Source organism: Urocampus carinirostris, chromosome 2 (assembly GCF_059441175.1).
Source record: "Urocampus carinirostris isolate Australia breed hairy pipefish chromosome 2, RoL_Ucar_1.0, whole genome shotgun sequence".
NCBI classification, from domain to species: Eukaryota; Metazoa; Chordata; class Actinopteri; order Syngnathiformes; family Syngnathidae; genus Urocampus; species Urocampus carinirostris.
In genome coordinates, this window is record NC_142350.1 from 50304690 (window position 1) to 50320938 (window position 16249).

At 38.4% G+C, this 16249-nt stretch overlaps 1 protein-coding gene across 1 annotated transcript; it reads right to left on the minus strand.

The window, feature by feature from the left end:
• Positions 1–950: 950 nt before the first annotated feature.
• cyth2 (cytohesin 2) lies at positions 951–13061 on the minus strand. Its single transcript, XM_088326982.1, has 12 exons — positions 12860–13061; positions 10878–11028; positions 10328–10394; positions 10137–10255; positions 9978–10058; positions 9025–9137; positions 7560–7708; positions 7371–7482; positions 6896–6972; positions 4285–4356; positions 3999–4153; positions 951–3799 (listed from the first exon to the last, which is right to left on the minus strand). Exons 1-12 carry the CDS (start codon positions 12924–12926, stop codon positions 3712–3714), a joined length of 1251 nt encoding a protein of 416 aa, XP_088183108.1. The 5' UTR covers positions 12927–13061; the 3' UTR covers positions 951–3711.
• Positions 13062–16249: the final 3188 nt, after the last annotated feature.

Here is a 16249-nt window from a genome sequence, read left to right on the forward strand (position 1 = left end):
CAGGGGTGGCGAACAAGTTTGACACAAAGAGCCGAAATTTTTGCCTGTGAGACTCAAAGAGGCACACCACGCACTGACCTGCCATGACAAACAGACACACACAAACACACACAATTAAAAATACATTATTTCCCATAACACACTCCTTTCCTTACAATACAACAAGTATTGTTCCAGTGTTGATTTCAAGGAAAGTGTCCACCCTCAATACACACAAAAAAAAACTAAACATGAAACAAGGCAAAGAGCCACAGTATATAGAAAATATGATGAGGCAAAGAGCCGCATGCGGCTCTAGAGCCACTTGTTTGCCACCCCTGGTATATGTAATCACCCAGCCAATTTCAGCACCACTCTTTGTAATAATAATAATGTAGCAATAATTTACTGTTTAACTTGTAGCCCTCCATACTTACCAATAACAAAATAGCTCTCAGCATCAAAAAGTTTGGGGACCCCTGTACTATTGCATGACTTTTTTTGTAACACTAAATTCATCACGGCAGCACAGTGGTTAGCGTGTGTGCGGCACAGTTCTAAGGTCATGAGATAGAACCTTCCTGTGTGGAGTTTGCATGTTCTCCCCGTGCTTGCGTGGGTTTCCTCCCACATTCCAAAAACATGCATGTCAGATTCAAATTGTCCTTAGGTGTGAATGAGCAAGCGAATTGTTTGTCTCTGTGTGCCCTGCGACTGCCCCACAGATCAGGGTGTCCCCTGCCCACTGCCCGAAGACAGCTGGGATGGGCTCCAGCACGCCCGCGACCCTACTGAGGGTAAGCGGTACAGATAATGGATAGATGGATGGATAAATTCATCACCCAAAAGATATACATTTTGTAGAATTGAAAAAAGAACAGTGATAACCGTACCTGAGGCCCAGTTACTCTTCTTCCATTGGTAAATCACGTATGAATTAACAGTCACGACACAATCAACAGTCAATCATCTTTTCTTTTCTTTTATTACACAGTAGTTTACTGGAATCAGTGTGTGTGTGGTTTGCACCATTTGCTACATTTACATAATATCAAGCTCATTCTTCAACTCGGCACAGGTATATAAATACATAGAAAATAAAGACATTATCAGGAGGAGGTGGCTCAAAAACAATATTGTTTACAACATAATGCTGTTTTGACCTAAAGCCCCAGTGTGTAATATTTGACCACTAGATGGCACTGTAAGTGTCTAATGCTAACAAAAACCAGTGAACAGAACACAGTGTAGTAGCAAGATGCCTCACAAACATGGAGGCGACTTCAAGGTAGGGATTCCAATGTGGGTTTTTTTTTAAATTAAAATTACCATTGGTATGATAGTTAAGGTATTTTTGTCTAGGATTCAAATCAATGTTTTTTAACTGAACACGTTTTTGGACCACTAGGAGGCAATATTACACACTGTCCCTTTAAGTGTTTGCATTTTTGGCAACTCTGCACTTCAAGAATTCTCAGAAGGTCGCAAGAAGGCCCGCATGAAAATATGCGCTTTGGGAGAGGAACGACTAACGTAAAGGCAACTCACGAACTTTGTGTTCATCCAGACTGGGAAGGTCCAAATAAGCGTCATCATTCATTTTCATGCTACTTTTTTTTTAATTAGCTAAACTTGTAAGGAAAAGAAAATATTCTACACTGCATGGACGTTATAAACTGCACACGTTTAAACTGGGCAGGTTTCATATCTCAACGTGCGGCAGGGAACCCGTTTACAAGATCCATTAAACAAAGAGAACCTTTTTTTTTACAGTATTCCCTCAATTTTTAATACTAAGCTCAACCTCAGCAATACATAAGGACAAGGGAAAATGGAGGCTAATCCAAATTTTCTTGAAAACATTTATGAATAAACATATCAAATTTAATTATATTTTACTGATTAAACCCTTTCATCTAATTGGTTTTGGAACACTTAGAATTAGGGCAATGTTATTTTCTCAGCATTACACTAAACAATAAGTGTTAAAAATGTTTTAGAGTGATAATATCTCATTAAATAGAATACATTATTTTAAAAAGATAACATACACAGATAGGTGTACTCCTGACATTTACATTATTAGTCTTGCTACAAGGGACACGGGAGAAAAACCAAGACATTTAATTCTCAGTCCTTAAAACTTTGTTTGGTGGGCCAGATTAGAAAGGCTGCTAAGCGGTATGTGGCTCACGGGCCGTAGTTTACCCACTCCTGTATAATAACATAACAAAAATAATCGGTTTATTTGCGCGCATTACTGCACGCATGCAGTTTTTTTCATCCAGGATGATATACCACAAAGCATTGTTGGACTTGTAGTGCAAGAGCTACACGCAAACACCGGCTTATTTTCTTAAAAAGCATCGTGTGTAGCGTTTCATGTCCTGGGGACATTTTCGTTTTATTTTCTGCATCTATGGAAAAAAAAGGCTATAGTTGTGTCCAACCACATATAGTGTGAGTTTATGCAAAGAGGACCGCGTCGGACCACAATATAGAGAGGGAACACTGTAAAACACTTCCGAGTCTAACCTGCTTTGGGTTCCCCAGCCTGCTGGCAACACTTCATGGTGAGCTGGATTTACCAACGGATAAAGTGCAGTTGAAACAAAGTAGCTTTTGTTGAGTTACTTTTAGAAAATTCATAAACGCAGAAGAAAACTGTACCGTCAATTCATGGACGCTTGTGCTTGCCCTGGCAAAACCAGAACTATTCCGGCGGCTCTTCTACTAGGCAATGCGGCACACGCTAAGACTTCTTGGCCACGCCTGTTGACATGCGATGCTAACAGTAGCTTGTACAAAACAGGAACAATAAATTCAGCACTAATGTCTATTTACAAATGTAGGGATGTACGCCGCAATGAGCTGCCTGTGACCAGAGGCCGGTTAAGGTCAACAAGTCACGTCTTCATCTATTTGTCAATATCGAAGGCTGGTGCGATGATGCAACATAAGAGGGTGGAGGGGAGCGTTATCAATTTCATCTTATTATAATAGTTTCTACCCCACTACACCCTGTTGTTGTTTTTTCCTGAACTGCCACGTCATTAACAAGGTGGCGCAATAGCTGTCTAATCATAAAAACGGTGCTTTGGCACCACAACCCCATCACGTTCACCCTGCAGTACTGCTTGGTAGGCATCTTGGTGCCAAAGAACTTTGTAGAATGGAGTTAAAGGTCTTCATCAATAGTGCTGTGCTGCCATCTTATGGCATCTTAATGCAAATGGAGGACTTGAGGTCAATTCTGATATTTAATTAGCTTGGTTTAATTATATTGCCTTAAAAGTCAAAAGATGGCGCCAAAGAATCAGGAGGAAAGAAGTGCTTTGGTGCTATCTTGTGACATATTAAACTAATTCATCGACTAAAGAGGAAAGAGCTACTATTAGCCAGGGCAATAGCGCTATAGCTCTCATCTAAAGGTCCATTCAACCGTAACTTTTCCCCTTACTTCAATAAATGCAAATTTGAGTAACAAAAATGTGTAACATTTTGAAACCTACCATTTGCCTCGAGATCCCACAAGTTGGAAAAAAAAAATCTTCAGCACCAGAGCAGTTTTTACAGTGCTTTGTCGCCTTCTTGTGGCTTAAAAATATCAACTTATAAGGGGAACACTGTATAAAATGAAAATTGGGGTCTATCAGAGATTTTTTTTCATAGTTCCTGTGAAGCGTTCGACGAGGACTTTGGAGGGAGAATGAGAAGGACGGCAGTGATACTTTAGGGTTGCTCTTCCTTCTTCTTCAGCGATATACGTTTCTTCCTCGCGGCTAACATTTCATAGAAAGGATCCACGCTGACTGCAGATCTGGTGGGACACAAAAAGTTTGTGAGGCAGTACACGATTTGTTGTAGCAGAACCTGGACTATATAATTTGTATCTTGTAAGATTCAGCAAGTTTTTTTCACCAGCTTCAAATGAACATAAGCCTCAAAAATACAAAACAAGAAATTTAATCACTGTATCCTTATTTTCAAAGATGCATTCCTCCTCATTATTGACATACTTAATGCTGTGGATCCATTCATCCTTCTCCTCAGGCGTGGGGGCGGAGATGCGGTACACCATGTGGTTTCCCTCCACTACCCGGCCGTCGGCTTCCGTCTTGCATGCCTTGATCAGCTGACCTCGGTTGTTGGGGATGTACAACTCGAAGCAGTTCTATATTGACCAAAATAAAGAAGCCATGTATTATTAAAAAGGAAAAATGAATGACTGGAAACTCGTCAAGCATGCGGGAAAAACCTAGCCTAGGCGAAACCAACAACAATCTGTGTGGAATGTCGTCTTACAGGTTTGCGTGGGTCCTCCACCTCGCGGATGCTGAGGTTCTCCAAGGGGATGATTCCTCGAGGTTCTTTGTCCTATGTGTGGGATGCAAACACAAGTTCAGAGGACAGTAGCGAGAGATGTTTGAAAGAGGACCAAAATGGCTCATATAAGCCATCTGTGACTAAAATACGGTTCTGAGAATTGCGACACAAGCTCGTGCATCACCACCAAACCAGTTCTACTTCTCACACCAAAAAATGACATTAATCTTATTTTAACATTTTAAAATAGACGACACCGCAGTAATCCAAACTTTTATGCCTGAGGGCAGAATACAGGAGATAATAAGACACAAGGGCGAGTTTGATTTTTTTTCTAAGCATAGCAAACAAACACAAAACATGCATTGTTATGTTTTAAATATTAAAACAAATCTCAAAGTAAACTTTCTGTTCTACAGATCTATTTAATGGGAAAAAAATTCCGATGCTACTTGAAAAGAGTTTAAATCACATGTGTCGAACTCCCGGCTCGCGGGCCACATCCGGCCCGCAGTGTAATCATATCCGGCCCGCAAGCCTATTTTACATTATTGTTATTAATGGGCCAATCAATATAAACAACGCCGTCTCATCCCTGGACATCATATTCTGACGTTTTCAGTCAATGTACCAATTCCTTCATATATGACGTATACTATACTATATACCAGGGGTCGGGAACCTATGGCTTGCGAGCCATATATGGCTCTTTCTATGAGTACCTATGGCTCAGAGACAAATTTAATTGCATGCAAATTTTCTCCATCTCATTCAAAACTTAAGCCATTGATCCTGTTCCGATACACGCCAAGTCAAACCAAAGATGAATTACAAAGCAGTAATTTTCACAATAAATAGGGCACAGTTTCACTACGATTTACAGTCAAGGTGTCACACAAAAAAAACTCGTTTTGGCTGTCCAACGCTAAAGAATCCTTTATATAAAAACTCACTATATAATTTGTGTTCAGTGTTCAGATACTTTTTGATGAATCCACGGAACAAATTGTAAATACACAAAACACCGGAAGAGAACTTCAAGTTATTTGATAGGGTGAGTGGGAGGGATGGGTGGAGCTATGCAAAAAGTGCAAGCACTACCTCCCATCTCTCGCCCTACTCCGTCTGTGCCAAAGGTAAGCACATCAGTATCCCTGTTCTCAGAATGTTGTGACGTTTTTACAAAATAATTTGTGTAGCATTTTAATATTTCTACTTTTGACAGGAGATATATTAAGGAGAGCAAAATCTTTTGGGATATTTGAGTTTTTTTAATATATACATTGACATAGGAGCAAAGGAATTTGAATGTTATTTTAATGTTAAGTTGTTTAAGTTAAGCTCTAAGTTGTATAATTTAACAAGATATTTTTATTTTGAGCAAAATAATAAATACTGTATAAGTGATTTAAGGTTTAAATGTAATATTCTTGTCTGTTTTTATTCATATTTATGTTCCAAACACATTCAGTTTAAGTGTGTTCATTAAATGTTTATCCTGGTTGGCCCGCGACCTTAAGTGTGTTTTGAATTTTGGCCTCTTGTGCAATTGAGTTTGACATCCCTGGTTTAAATTGTATATTTTCATGATCAAGCGACCCTCCTGATGATAAGCGGTGCAGATAATGGATGGATTGATATTTTCATGTTTTTATATTATATATTTTATAGGTATTATTTTCAATTTGAAAATATTATTTTCTTTTAAATAATACAACTAAAAGTTGTATTGAGAAAAATAAACTAATGTCCAGAAACATCTTGCACAGCATTTTTCTAATACTATTTAATAGTATAATCATAATAAATATAATTTTTCAAAATAACGAAAATACTGTAAATGAAAATACTGGGGGAGGGGATGTGCTAGGAATTCACCTGGGGAGGCAAGGGCGCGCCAGCCTGCAAAAGTTTGGGAACCATTGTGCTAGATTTGGGGTGGCGAACACACGGTTCTAGAGCCGCATGCGGCTTTTGGCCAATAAGAATGCGGCTCTTTGCCTCATCATATTTTCTATATACTGTGGCTCTTTGCTCGTTTCATGTTTAGTTTTTCCCCCTCTTAAAACACACTTGAATCTATCAGAGTTAATAACAAATAATAAATAATATTTTGAAATTAATTTGGCAGATTTGTTGTTTTTATGCTGCTACGGACACATAACTGACTGCCAATCATCTGCGTAGGTTACTTCTAATGCCAGTCAGTGGTGTGTGGCTTTGACTCTCACAGTTAAAAATTTCAGCTGTTTGTGTCAAACTTGATCGCCCCCCTGTGCTAGATGGTCGAACATTTTTCACTGTATTTTTATTAATTTATTACAAAAGTACATTTTGAAAATAACAAAAGAAACACATTTGAAATGCCCAAAATTATATGCCAGTGAAAAGCGTTTTTTTATTATTACTTTGAAAGATTATTACTTTACTTGTGTTACATCATGTCCCCAATTTTCCAACAGGACTTATGCAGTATTTAATTTTTCTTTCAGTGAATCTACTGAAATATGATCCTGTGCTAAAAATGTCCGTTATGCCATAATGTAGGCACCCTTGGACTATGTTCTCTTAGTGAAACGTGCAAACTTACCGTTGTGTATTCGAAATAGTAAAGACAGTTGTCTGTGAGGATGAACCATCGCCTTTTCCAGGTTTTCACTCGCCCCCCTGGAACCAAGAGACTCCACTCAGACCTCAACCCCAACGCAATTTCAACTTTTTGCAGCTAACCACCTCACTACGCGCGACAGAAACTTTGGTCAGTACATACCTCCTGAGAAAACAAGCAGCAGCATCAGAAGGCGGAAATCGCAGAAGAAGTGGAAGATGAAAAGGGACCAGTGGATTTATTTAGAGGAATGCGAGAAAGGAGAGAAGGACACGATGCATTAGTGACACACATCACAAGCCCTGCCCAGCCCCGCCATGCCATGCGACATAAGCACCGCAGAAAGCATATCGGTCGCTTTGAAGACGGATGCACAACCGAGAGAAAAAAGAATAATAAAAAAACAGCAAACATCCTGACAATTGTACAAGGATTTACAGGAGGTGCATTCCCTCACCGAGCTTAAGCAGCCAGCCCTCTCGATCGGGGTTGAAGAAGGTGTGAGTGAGGTCGTTGCCGTCGTCCTCAGGGATCTTGAACGGCTCGTTTTTAATACTTTCATAGAGGTTCTACAATGCAGTAAGAGAGAATCACAGTAAGTGCTTCTTTTATAAATGCCTTTTTTTAGTTGTGGAGGTTAGCGTACTCGGAGAAGGTCTTCGGGCAGGTCCCCTCCGTCATTGATGCCTCTGTTCATGGAGATGAAGCGGTCAACGCCCGGTTTGTCCCTTACGTTGGGGTTGTGGAGGCTTGTGTTGAGCATGATGATGGCGAAGGATAGCACATAACACGTGTCTGGAGATAGGAAGGAATATCAGGCAAAATTGAGTTTGATGAACAACAAATAGTCCTAAACTGGTACAGTAGACCCCTGGGTTATGGAATCACCACTTTTCATTGTGCAATAAGAATTTTTTGAGCCCCCGGTTTCCAGCATTTTCCCCACCATCTGACATCAACAACTAATGATTTTGAGTTACCAAAAACGTACAAAATCAAAAATGTTTTGGAGTATGATTGTGCAAGTTACATGCCTGTAAGATGCCTCGCGTGCTATTGGTTGACATCATATAAGATGCTGGTCAGCTATTGGTTTGCGTCAAGGCTGAACTCCCCTCCCCAAATTTTTTTTTTGGCTACAGGTTTCAATACTTGCTGTGATGCTAAAATGAGAAGCAAAACATGATAACTACGGAAAAGGAGCTTGAAATAATAGGAATAAGGCACAGAAATCGTTAGCCTTGCCAAGGAATATGTCCGTAATCAATCGACGACCACGACGTTAATACAGCTGGGGTGTGTAGTTTAAGGTGTCCTTAAAAAGTTTGAAAATAAATATTTTCTCTAATAAATATGTATTAACCATGCCTAACTGAGTTTAAAGAGCCATTTTTAATTTTTTTCCCCACTGCGCTTATATGCTTTTATCCTACTTTTAACCTCGGTGTTCCAGCCATGGAGCGCATTGCCCTGGAGGAAAAGAGGCTGGTGGGACGGAAGGAGAGGAATTTCACGCGGATGCTCGCGGTATTCTATTATTTTAGGATAAAGATGGTGAAAGTAGGCAGAAGACTGTTTTAAATACAGTCCAAATGTCCTCCCAGACCTCCCAAAAAATGAAAAAGAGTTTATTCAGTAATTTCACATTCACATGCATTGCGCAACAAAAGAAGCATGACAGAAGCTGCAATGGTGATCTCAGCCAGAAGATGGCATCAGCAAATAAAACATGTTAAAGTTAAGGACACCACTTTTAAGGTCAAGCCACGTCAAACCCAAGAGGAAAAAAAATGCAATTAATAATGTTATTTAATCATATCTTAAATTAAAGTAAGACACACTGTATAATATTTTGTTATATACAATTTCAAGGTTTTAACCTAGGGTAGAGAAGATTTGGAACCATCAGCTACAGTATACCCCGCCATATGGCAATTTCACCTTGCTATCGCCACCTCAGAACGGATTAATGTTGTATCCTGACATTATACTGTATCAAACAAGAATTTGTATTATGAAATTGCATTGTACATATATGTAGTGTACACTACATTGAGTAGGATGTAAAAAACAAAACAAACAAAAAACCCTCCAAACATGTGTATATTTACCAGTGCTCTGGAAGACGCCAGGGTTACAGCGACAATATCTCTGTGCAAAGGCCTCCATCATTCTGTCAATTTTCTGCGCTTCGCCAGGCAGACGGAAACTCCACAGAAATTGTCTGCAACAACACAGCAGTTACACAACAAAGATTTAGAGTTCAATCAGCTTCTGTGCATTGCGGACTAAATAGCTCCACAAAGCTTCACGGTAAATCGCATTAAGAGCCAACTGGAGCCAATGTATGTGGCTATCCATAATGCCAGTGGTGGTCTAACTTTTTGAGTCACAACCTGCATTGATTTAATTAAAGAAATAGGCAGAGCAGTCGGGCCCATGAGGAAAAAAATGGTTGATTAGATTTTTTTTTCTGCAAATGGATACAGTCTTGATCTGCAATATCGTTTTCTTTGTAATATGTATTTCTGATTAAATACATGCAGACATTTACATGAAGATATTATATTTAATCTTATTTTTTATCGATAGACCATTTAATCCTTTTTGTTTTTAAACACTCATAATTAAAGCAAATTCATATACTATGCTACACTTCATGTGATAATGTGCAATAAAAAACTGTAAATGCAAAATTGTTTTCTTTTGCATGACATTTAATAAAAAAACAAATCAATGTTAAAAAAATGCAAATAAAGCAAAATGTGCAATAAAAAAGATTACATTAAAAATTACATTTACAATATATGTTTGTACTCAAGGGAGTACACAGTGTTTCATTAAAAATATTTTTTTTGTGGAGAAGGCCGCAAAAGGAGCCTGTATACAAGAGTGACACCCTAAACAGCATTGTTTGAATATTTTGTCCTATTTCTCTAATGTTTTTTGCAGCAGGCCGGCCTAAAATGCCCAGAAAGATGCATGAGTTCCATACGCCGTAGATTGCCCATTCCAGCATCACGCTGTATGTTTCACGATTTCCATTTTCTGAGTTGAGGCTTACCTGAGAGCTTGTACAAGGTTGAGATCGGTAAACTCGTGCAGGTCGACGAAAGCCTGGAGGACTTTGATGTTGAAGTCGTCCCTGGAGCAGAACAGAGAAGAACAGTGAATGAATAGGGGAATTAAAGAAAGATGTCGATTAGTTTAGATCGGTTGAAACCTTTCCCCGAGGTAATCGCCTATCGCCGTCTTGTTCAGGCCTTCTCCCTTGTACAGGAACTGAGCGATGTCCTCAGGAGTGTGCCTGAGCAGTTCGTTCTCCACAAGAAACACGATGCCCTGCAATGACAAATGCTGTCAATAATGAAAAGGTTTTACCACTCCGTGCAAGCAATATTTGAAGATTAATACCTTTTTGGGATCCATGTTGAACTTTTTCCTCCCCATTGCAACATGACGATTTTTCTGAAGGGTTTTACTGCAGATTTAAATGAAGATTTTGTGTTAATTGGTGTATTTAAAACCATTTTCCCAGCCTGAGTGTAGAGTGTGCAGTTTAACACACTGCAAATCATTAACATGTACTTAATCAGGATTCAGACAACACAGTTTAAAAAAATCAGGGAGCATTTTGAAATTATTTTGTCCTAAATTGTACAAAAATTAATGCCATGCACAACTTACGAACGATCGTCCGGAACCTCTCGTTCGTAAGTAGGGCAGCTTCTGTATTTCTCCGTGAAACATGCAAAGAAATGTCCATAAATGTGCTTTATAGCCATGAAAAATATTTTGGGGAAAATTCGTAATAAAATAAAGATTTTGATTTCATCTGTTAAAAATATATATAATTTTGCTTCAGCACCAACTAATAGGTGTCACATTACCAAAACTGCTCGAACCATTATTTCATAACATATAGCAATAATTGTGGCTCCCGTGTGCCCTGCACCCTACTCACCTGCCCTCTGTGCTTGCCTCCAGCCCCTCCACCTCCAAAATAGCTTCCCTGAGTTCCTCACGGAGCCTCTGGATCTCCTGCATCAGAACCCCCTTCCTCCTGCGGATGTCTTCCAGCTCTGAGCGCTCCTCTGGGCTCAGGTCTACTGGGACTGAAGGGAGGAAACAGAGAAGAATGAGCCCTTTAGTTTTGCTACTGTCGCTACAACAAACATTGACTTGATCACAATATAACCAGAGGGTTTATCTCTATATGCCTAAAACAAATCACAAGCAGTGGTGTTACATCGGGACTGATTTATTACTGTTGTTGTTATCAGGAAGTTAAAAAAAGAAACATACAATGGAGTTGAAACATCGCCAATCTTTCTTTTAAAAGGTGACTAGTTTCGGATCTGAAAAACTAAACAACAGTAAAACCCCGAGATACAGCGTCCCTGCTTTATGATGTATTACTTGTCCAGGGTATAAGGTTTTTTTTCCCGGGCCTTTTTCCCATTATATCACATAAACCACAAATAATATCAGGTGCCACACAATTTACAAAAATCGAACGTGGCATTTATTTTTTGTGTATAATGAGTCACTTCTCTTAAATATCAGTCTTTTGGTTTGCGTCACGGCATAATGGAAATAGAGAGACATCACCATAGATTGATAATATTGCTGCAGTACACTTGCAAAAGTTTTGCTCGATCGACCATTCATTTTCTAAATAAAATTACCCTGTTTACACAAATTATTTGTTTTTATCCTGCATAATCTGTCCTTCTGTGTGTGAATATGTGCCGCATTGTGATTGTGATGTTTATTATCGCTTAGTAAGGGGAATTGCAATCATAAATAAGGAAAGCAATTGGTTAAGGTTGACAGTTATGGCTAAGCATCATTATAGGTTTGTATTCCCTGCTATAAACCAGTGGTTAAAAAGGTGAGAAGGGTGTTGAGCAAATATGTTCCAGTACACTGTACAACCCAACAAAATATTGATGTTTATTATCTTGGCTGAATTTTGCTTTAAGTTGCATGCATGAAAGCAAAATCTCACAAAAAAAATTTCCTTGGATCTACAAAATTCACATAGGCCACCATTTTGGACTTTAAAACGTTGACGTTCTCCAAAAGGTGAGAGATTTTCATGCCTGTATAAAGCAATTTCACTTTGCAGTCCCCACTTTAGAATGGATTAATGGATTGAGAGTGTAGAGTACTAACCATCCAAAGGGAAACTATTAACTGATGACTATGTAAGATAGCACGGTGACCTACTGAAGTGCTCATTTGCCTTGAATTTACACGGTATGTAAGGAGTTCAATTCCTGTTTCCCAAAACTTGCGTGTGCTCAGAGCGACTTCAGCGGATCATCACATAAAAAAAAATATTAAAGACCTTAACGCAGGGGTAGGGAAACCTGGCTCTTATGAGCTAGTTATAAAATGCCTCCCTGCTCCAACACAGCTGCAGGTTTTGTAGAGGGATCTTGTTTACAAATCAGCTGTGTTAGGGTAGGGTGATGATCAAAACATGCATGAATGTGTACAGGTTCGAAACTAAATGCTAAGAGTGACTGCAAAATAAATCCAAAACAAAAACGCCCCCGTCCCAAATAACCACGCCCACAGCTACATTCAACACAATAACTAAAGCTTGTCAAGAGCAAGGAATAAGAACATATATTAAAAAATAAAAAGAGAATGTGAAGCTCAATGCCACTATTAAACCCCCACCGGCCGGCATGGCCTGTAACACGAGCCGAACCGATTAATCGATAACAAGCTAACGTCTGCGTCAGCCGAACTGTGTCGCAGCCAGGCTGCTATTCGTGACATTTCCTTATTTTAACATGTGTTAAGCATGAAAAATGCCTTATTTTGTCGTGAATGAAAAATTAACATTAATAACATAGGAGGCGGGTTAGCCGCCGCTAGCTTCATAATAACGTCTCGATAAAACAAGCTAGCTCTCTCGGCTGAGCCACTTACTGTAGTCCAAGTCATCCATTTTTGGCGCTTTACTTTTAGGCATAGATATTTCTGGGTCGACTGTCATTCAAGAGCAGAAAAATGTGGATATATATGAAAATATATCCTCAAAATAGAAAGAGAAAAAAGCCACGACTACGAGTGGTTTCGATACGTCAGCCCGGAGACAAAGAAGGTACCCACACCGGAAGTGGAGTGTGTTGGGGAAAAAAATATTGTTTCCGGTCATCGTGTATATTTTCATAATAAAGCTCATTTGGTTGTTTGGATGGCTTAACCACTAGGGTCGTAGGGCCACCATTTCACGTGTTTTAGGCTAAAATGCTTTATATTAAGACGATCAAAATCCGATTTATAATTTACATACTCCAATAATTGGGCCTGTCGCTGCACTAAGGAGAAAAAAGAATGTTGTCGAACGCTTTTGAAGTGAGTTGAAAGAGGGTAGTGAAAATGTTTCTAGCGTTACCGGTCTATTTTGTTTTCAAAATAAAACTATGTGCTGAAATATTTTGCATGAAAACTAAAAATACAATGAATAAAAATACCCACCCATCCATTTTCTGTACCAATTAACATGCCTTGCATGATTTTAGAATATGGGAGGAAACCGGAGTGCCGGGGAGAACGTGCAAACTCCACATGGGGAGGCTACGGTAGCTAAAATTGAACCATCGACCTGCGCGATAACCACCCAGCCTCCATGCCCTCCCTGTATATACATATATTTCACAGAATTATAAAACGTGGCAAGTCATCTTTTTAAGGATAAAAAAGAACATACAGTATTTTCCGGACTATAAGGCGTACCTGATTATAAGGCACACCCTCAAAACATTCCTCTGTAAGCTATTTGTTTCATTCATAAGACTCACCGGCATTAAATTAAAACAGTAAGAGCAAGGGTTGCATTAAAAAAAAAGAGGAATTTAAAAAAAAATCTGGTTCACAATAAAACTAACTTGACTCATTCATAAAGGGTTACCTAATGTAGAAGCATTTCATTGAAATTATACATTTCCAATTGTTTTACCATATTTCTGGTCTAAAAGGTGCAGTGAGTTAAGAGGCCCATTTTGAAATTTCTGGCAAATTTAGGGGTTTTCAGTTGCGACTGACAGGCCGGAAAATATACTTTTAAAAACAAAATAAAACTTTACTATGGTAAAACATCTTGAAATATCTTCAAAATACTATCTACATAATTATATTTCACAACATTAAAAAAGAATGTGGCAGGTCACTGTGCTGAGGATAGAAAAAAAAATATGTATTCGAAACTTTTGTTGTCGCTCTGGGTCTTTATCTTTTTCAAAATTAAACTACTGTCGAGAAATATTCTGACATAAAAACGTCAAAATTTCGGTTCTTTAAATACATTTCACATGATTAGGTTATCTAGCATGTCACTGCACCAGGGATTTAAACGTATGTGCATTAAAAACGCTTTCAAAATTGCATGAGAACAAAGAAAAATGTCTCCAGTATTGTATTTATTATCATTTGATTTTCAAATTAAAACTATAATCAGGTGAAATATTATACAAAATATGATATGTATTTCATTTTATTTTTATATTTTACGTAATTTAACAAAAATGATGAATGTCACAGCACCAAGGATAAAAACAACTAATGTTTTTTTTTTTTTTTTCAAAACTAAGTTACTATAGGGAATTATTTGATATGAAAATAACATGAGAGACAGAGAGACAGACAGAGAGAGAGACAGAGAAAGAGAGACAGAGAGACAGAGATCCATCCATCCATCCATCATCTGCACCGCTTATCCTCAGAAGGGTTGCGGGGGTGCTGGAGCCCATCCCAGCTGTGTTCAGGCAGTGGGCAGGGGACAACTAGAGACAGACAACTCACTCGCTCATTCACACCTAGGGACAATTTGGACCGGCCAATTAACCCAACATGCATGTTTTTAGGAATGTTTTATATATATATATATATATATATATATATATATATATATATATATATATATATATATATATATATATAATGTACTTTTCTTTTTACGGAAATAAAAAATGTAACATTTCAGTTTTAAAGATAAAAAAAACTAATGATAAACTCCAATATAGGAAGACATTTTGCTATGAATTAAAAAGTATATAAATAATTTTTACATGAACAAAAGTGATGCACGCCACAGCACTAAGGATAAATAATGCAGTCAAAACATTTTTTTAAAGTTACATTTATTCAAAACATATATAACTATGAACTGTACACTCTACTCATATACAGTATTTTCTTCCGTCATTTTAGTAATAAATGCAATTCCCTTGCAAGCAGGACCACTCTAGAGTGCATGGCATTATCAAGAGGTCAAATGCATTTGTTCAGTTCCAGCATCCACAAAAAAAACAAAAAGAACATGTCAGACGTTCTAAACATTGTACGTTTTGGCAACAAGTGTAAATTGTGATATGCTTCTGTGTGGTGATGATAAAAACCTAGATTGTTACTTTATCGTGGTACTCTAGCTGTACTGTACGTAAAAGAAGAAAATACAACAAGCAAAATAGCAGCCTGGTGAGCAGTGAACGATGAGTATGATTACATGCAGGCGACAATTGGATTAGAAACGGAATATTGACCGAATTCCTATTATGTAAAGCCATATGAACGCCCACAATAATCTGATGGTTCGACAGCGAGTATTCAGATTGCAATGGTTCGGTAAGTCCTTTCATTTTCCCATGTCTTGTGCACGTAAACGATTCGAAAGATCAGATTGCACGCAGTTTCCATCATCCGTGATTTTTATATCGCAAAGCACTGTGGGACTTGTGGTACAGAGACGATTGATCTGCCCCCAATGAACAGTTAAGTTGCTAAATAAAACCTCTTTCATGCGGATTTAGATTTGATATCCTGCCCCCATGGTGAAAATGCCACAGGTGTCTTCATCTTCTATAATGGATGTCACAGTTGTATCCACCCATATGTAGTGTAAATCTAGGCTTTTGGCAAGCCGGGTACGAGGTTGTCTTATAAACATGAATGGAGCTCACTTTTGAAGAAAACAAGCATGGTACTGTGTTGAGTTTAAATGAAATCCTTTATTTTAAAAGTTGATCGCAGATACTACTTCTATTTATGTAATTACGCCGATCCCGCTTGCCACTGGTATATCCATACTATATACACTAATGTCAAAATTATATCCATTCATGTATAGTACAAGTCTCCTTGGCTCTTCCGGGTGAATTCCTAGCACCCCCTCCCCCATTTAATAATGGCTTGTGCTATGATTAAAACTTGCCTCTGATTGGTCAGCACTTTCAAAACTCGAACAGAAACAATTGTGGTTGGCCAAAACTCCATCATTAACTACAAAACTTTAAAAAAAACGCAGTGTTTTGCGGTTTC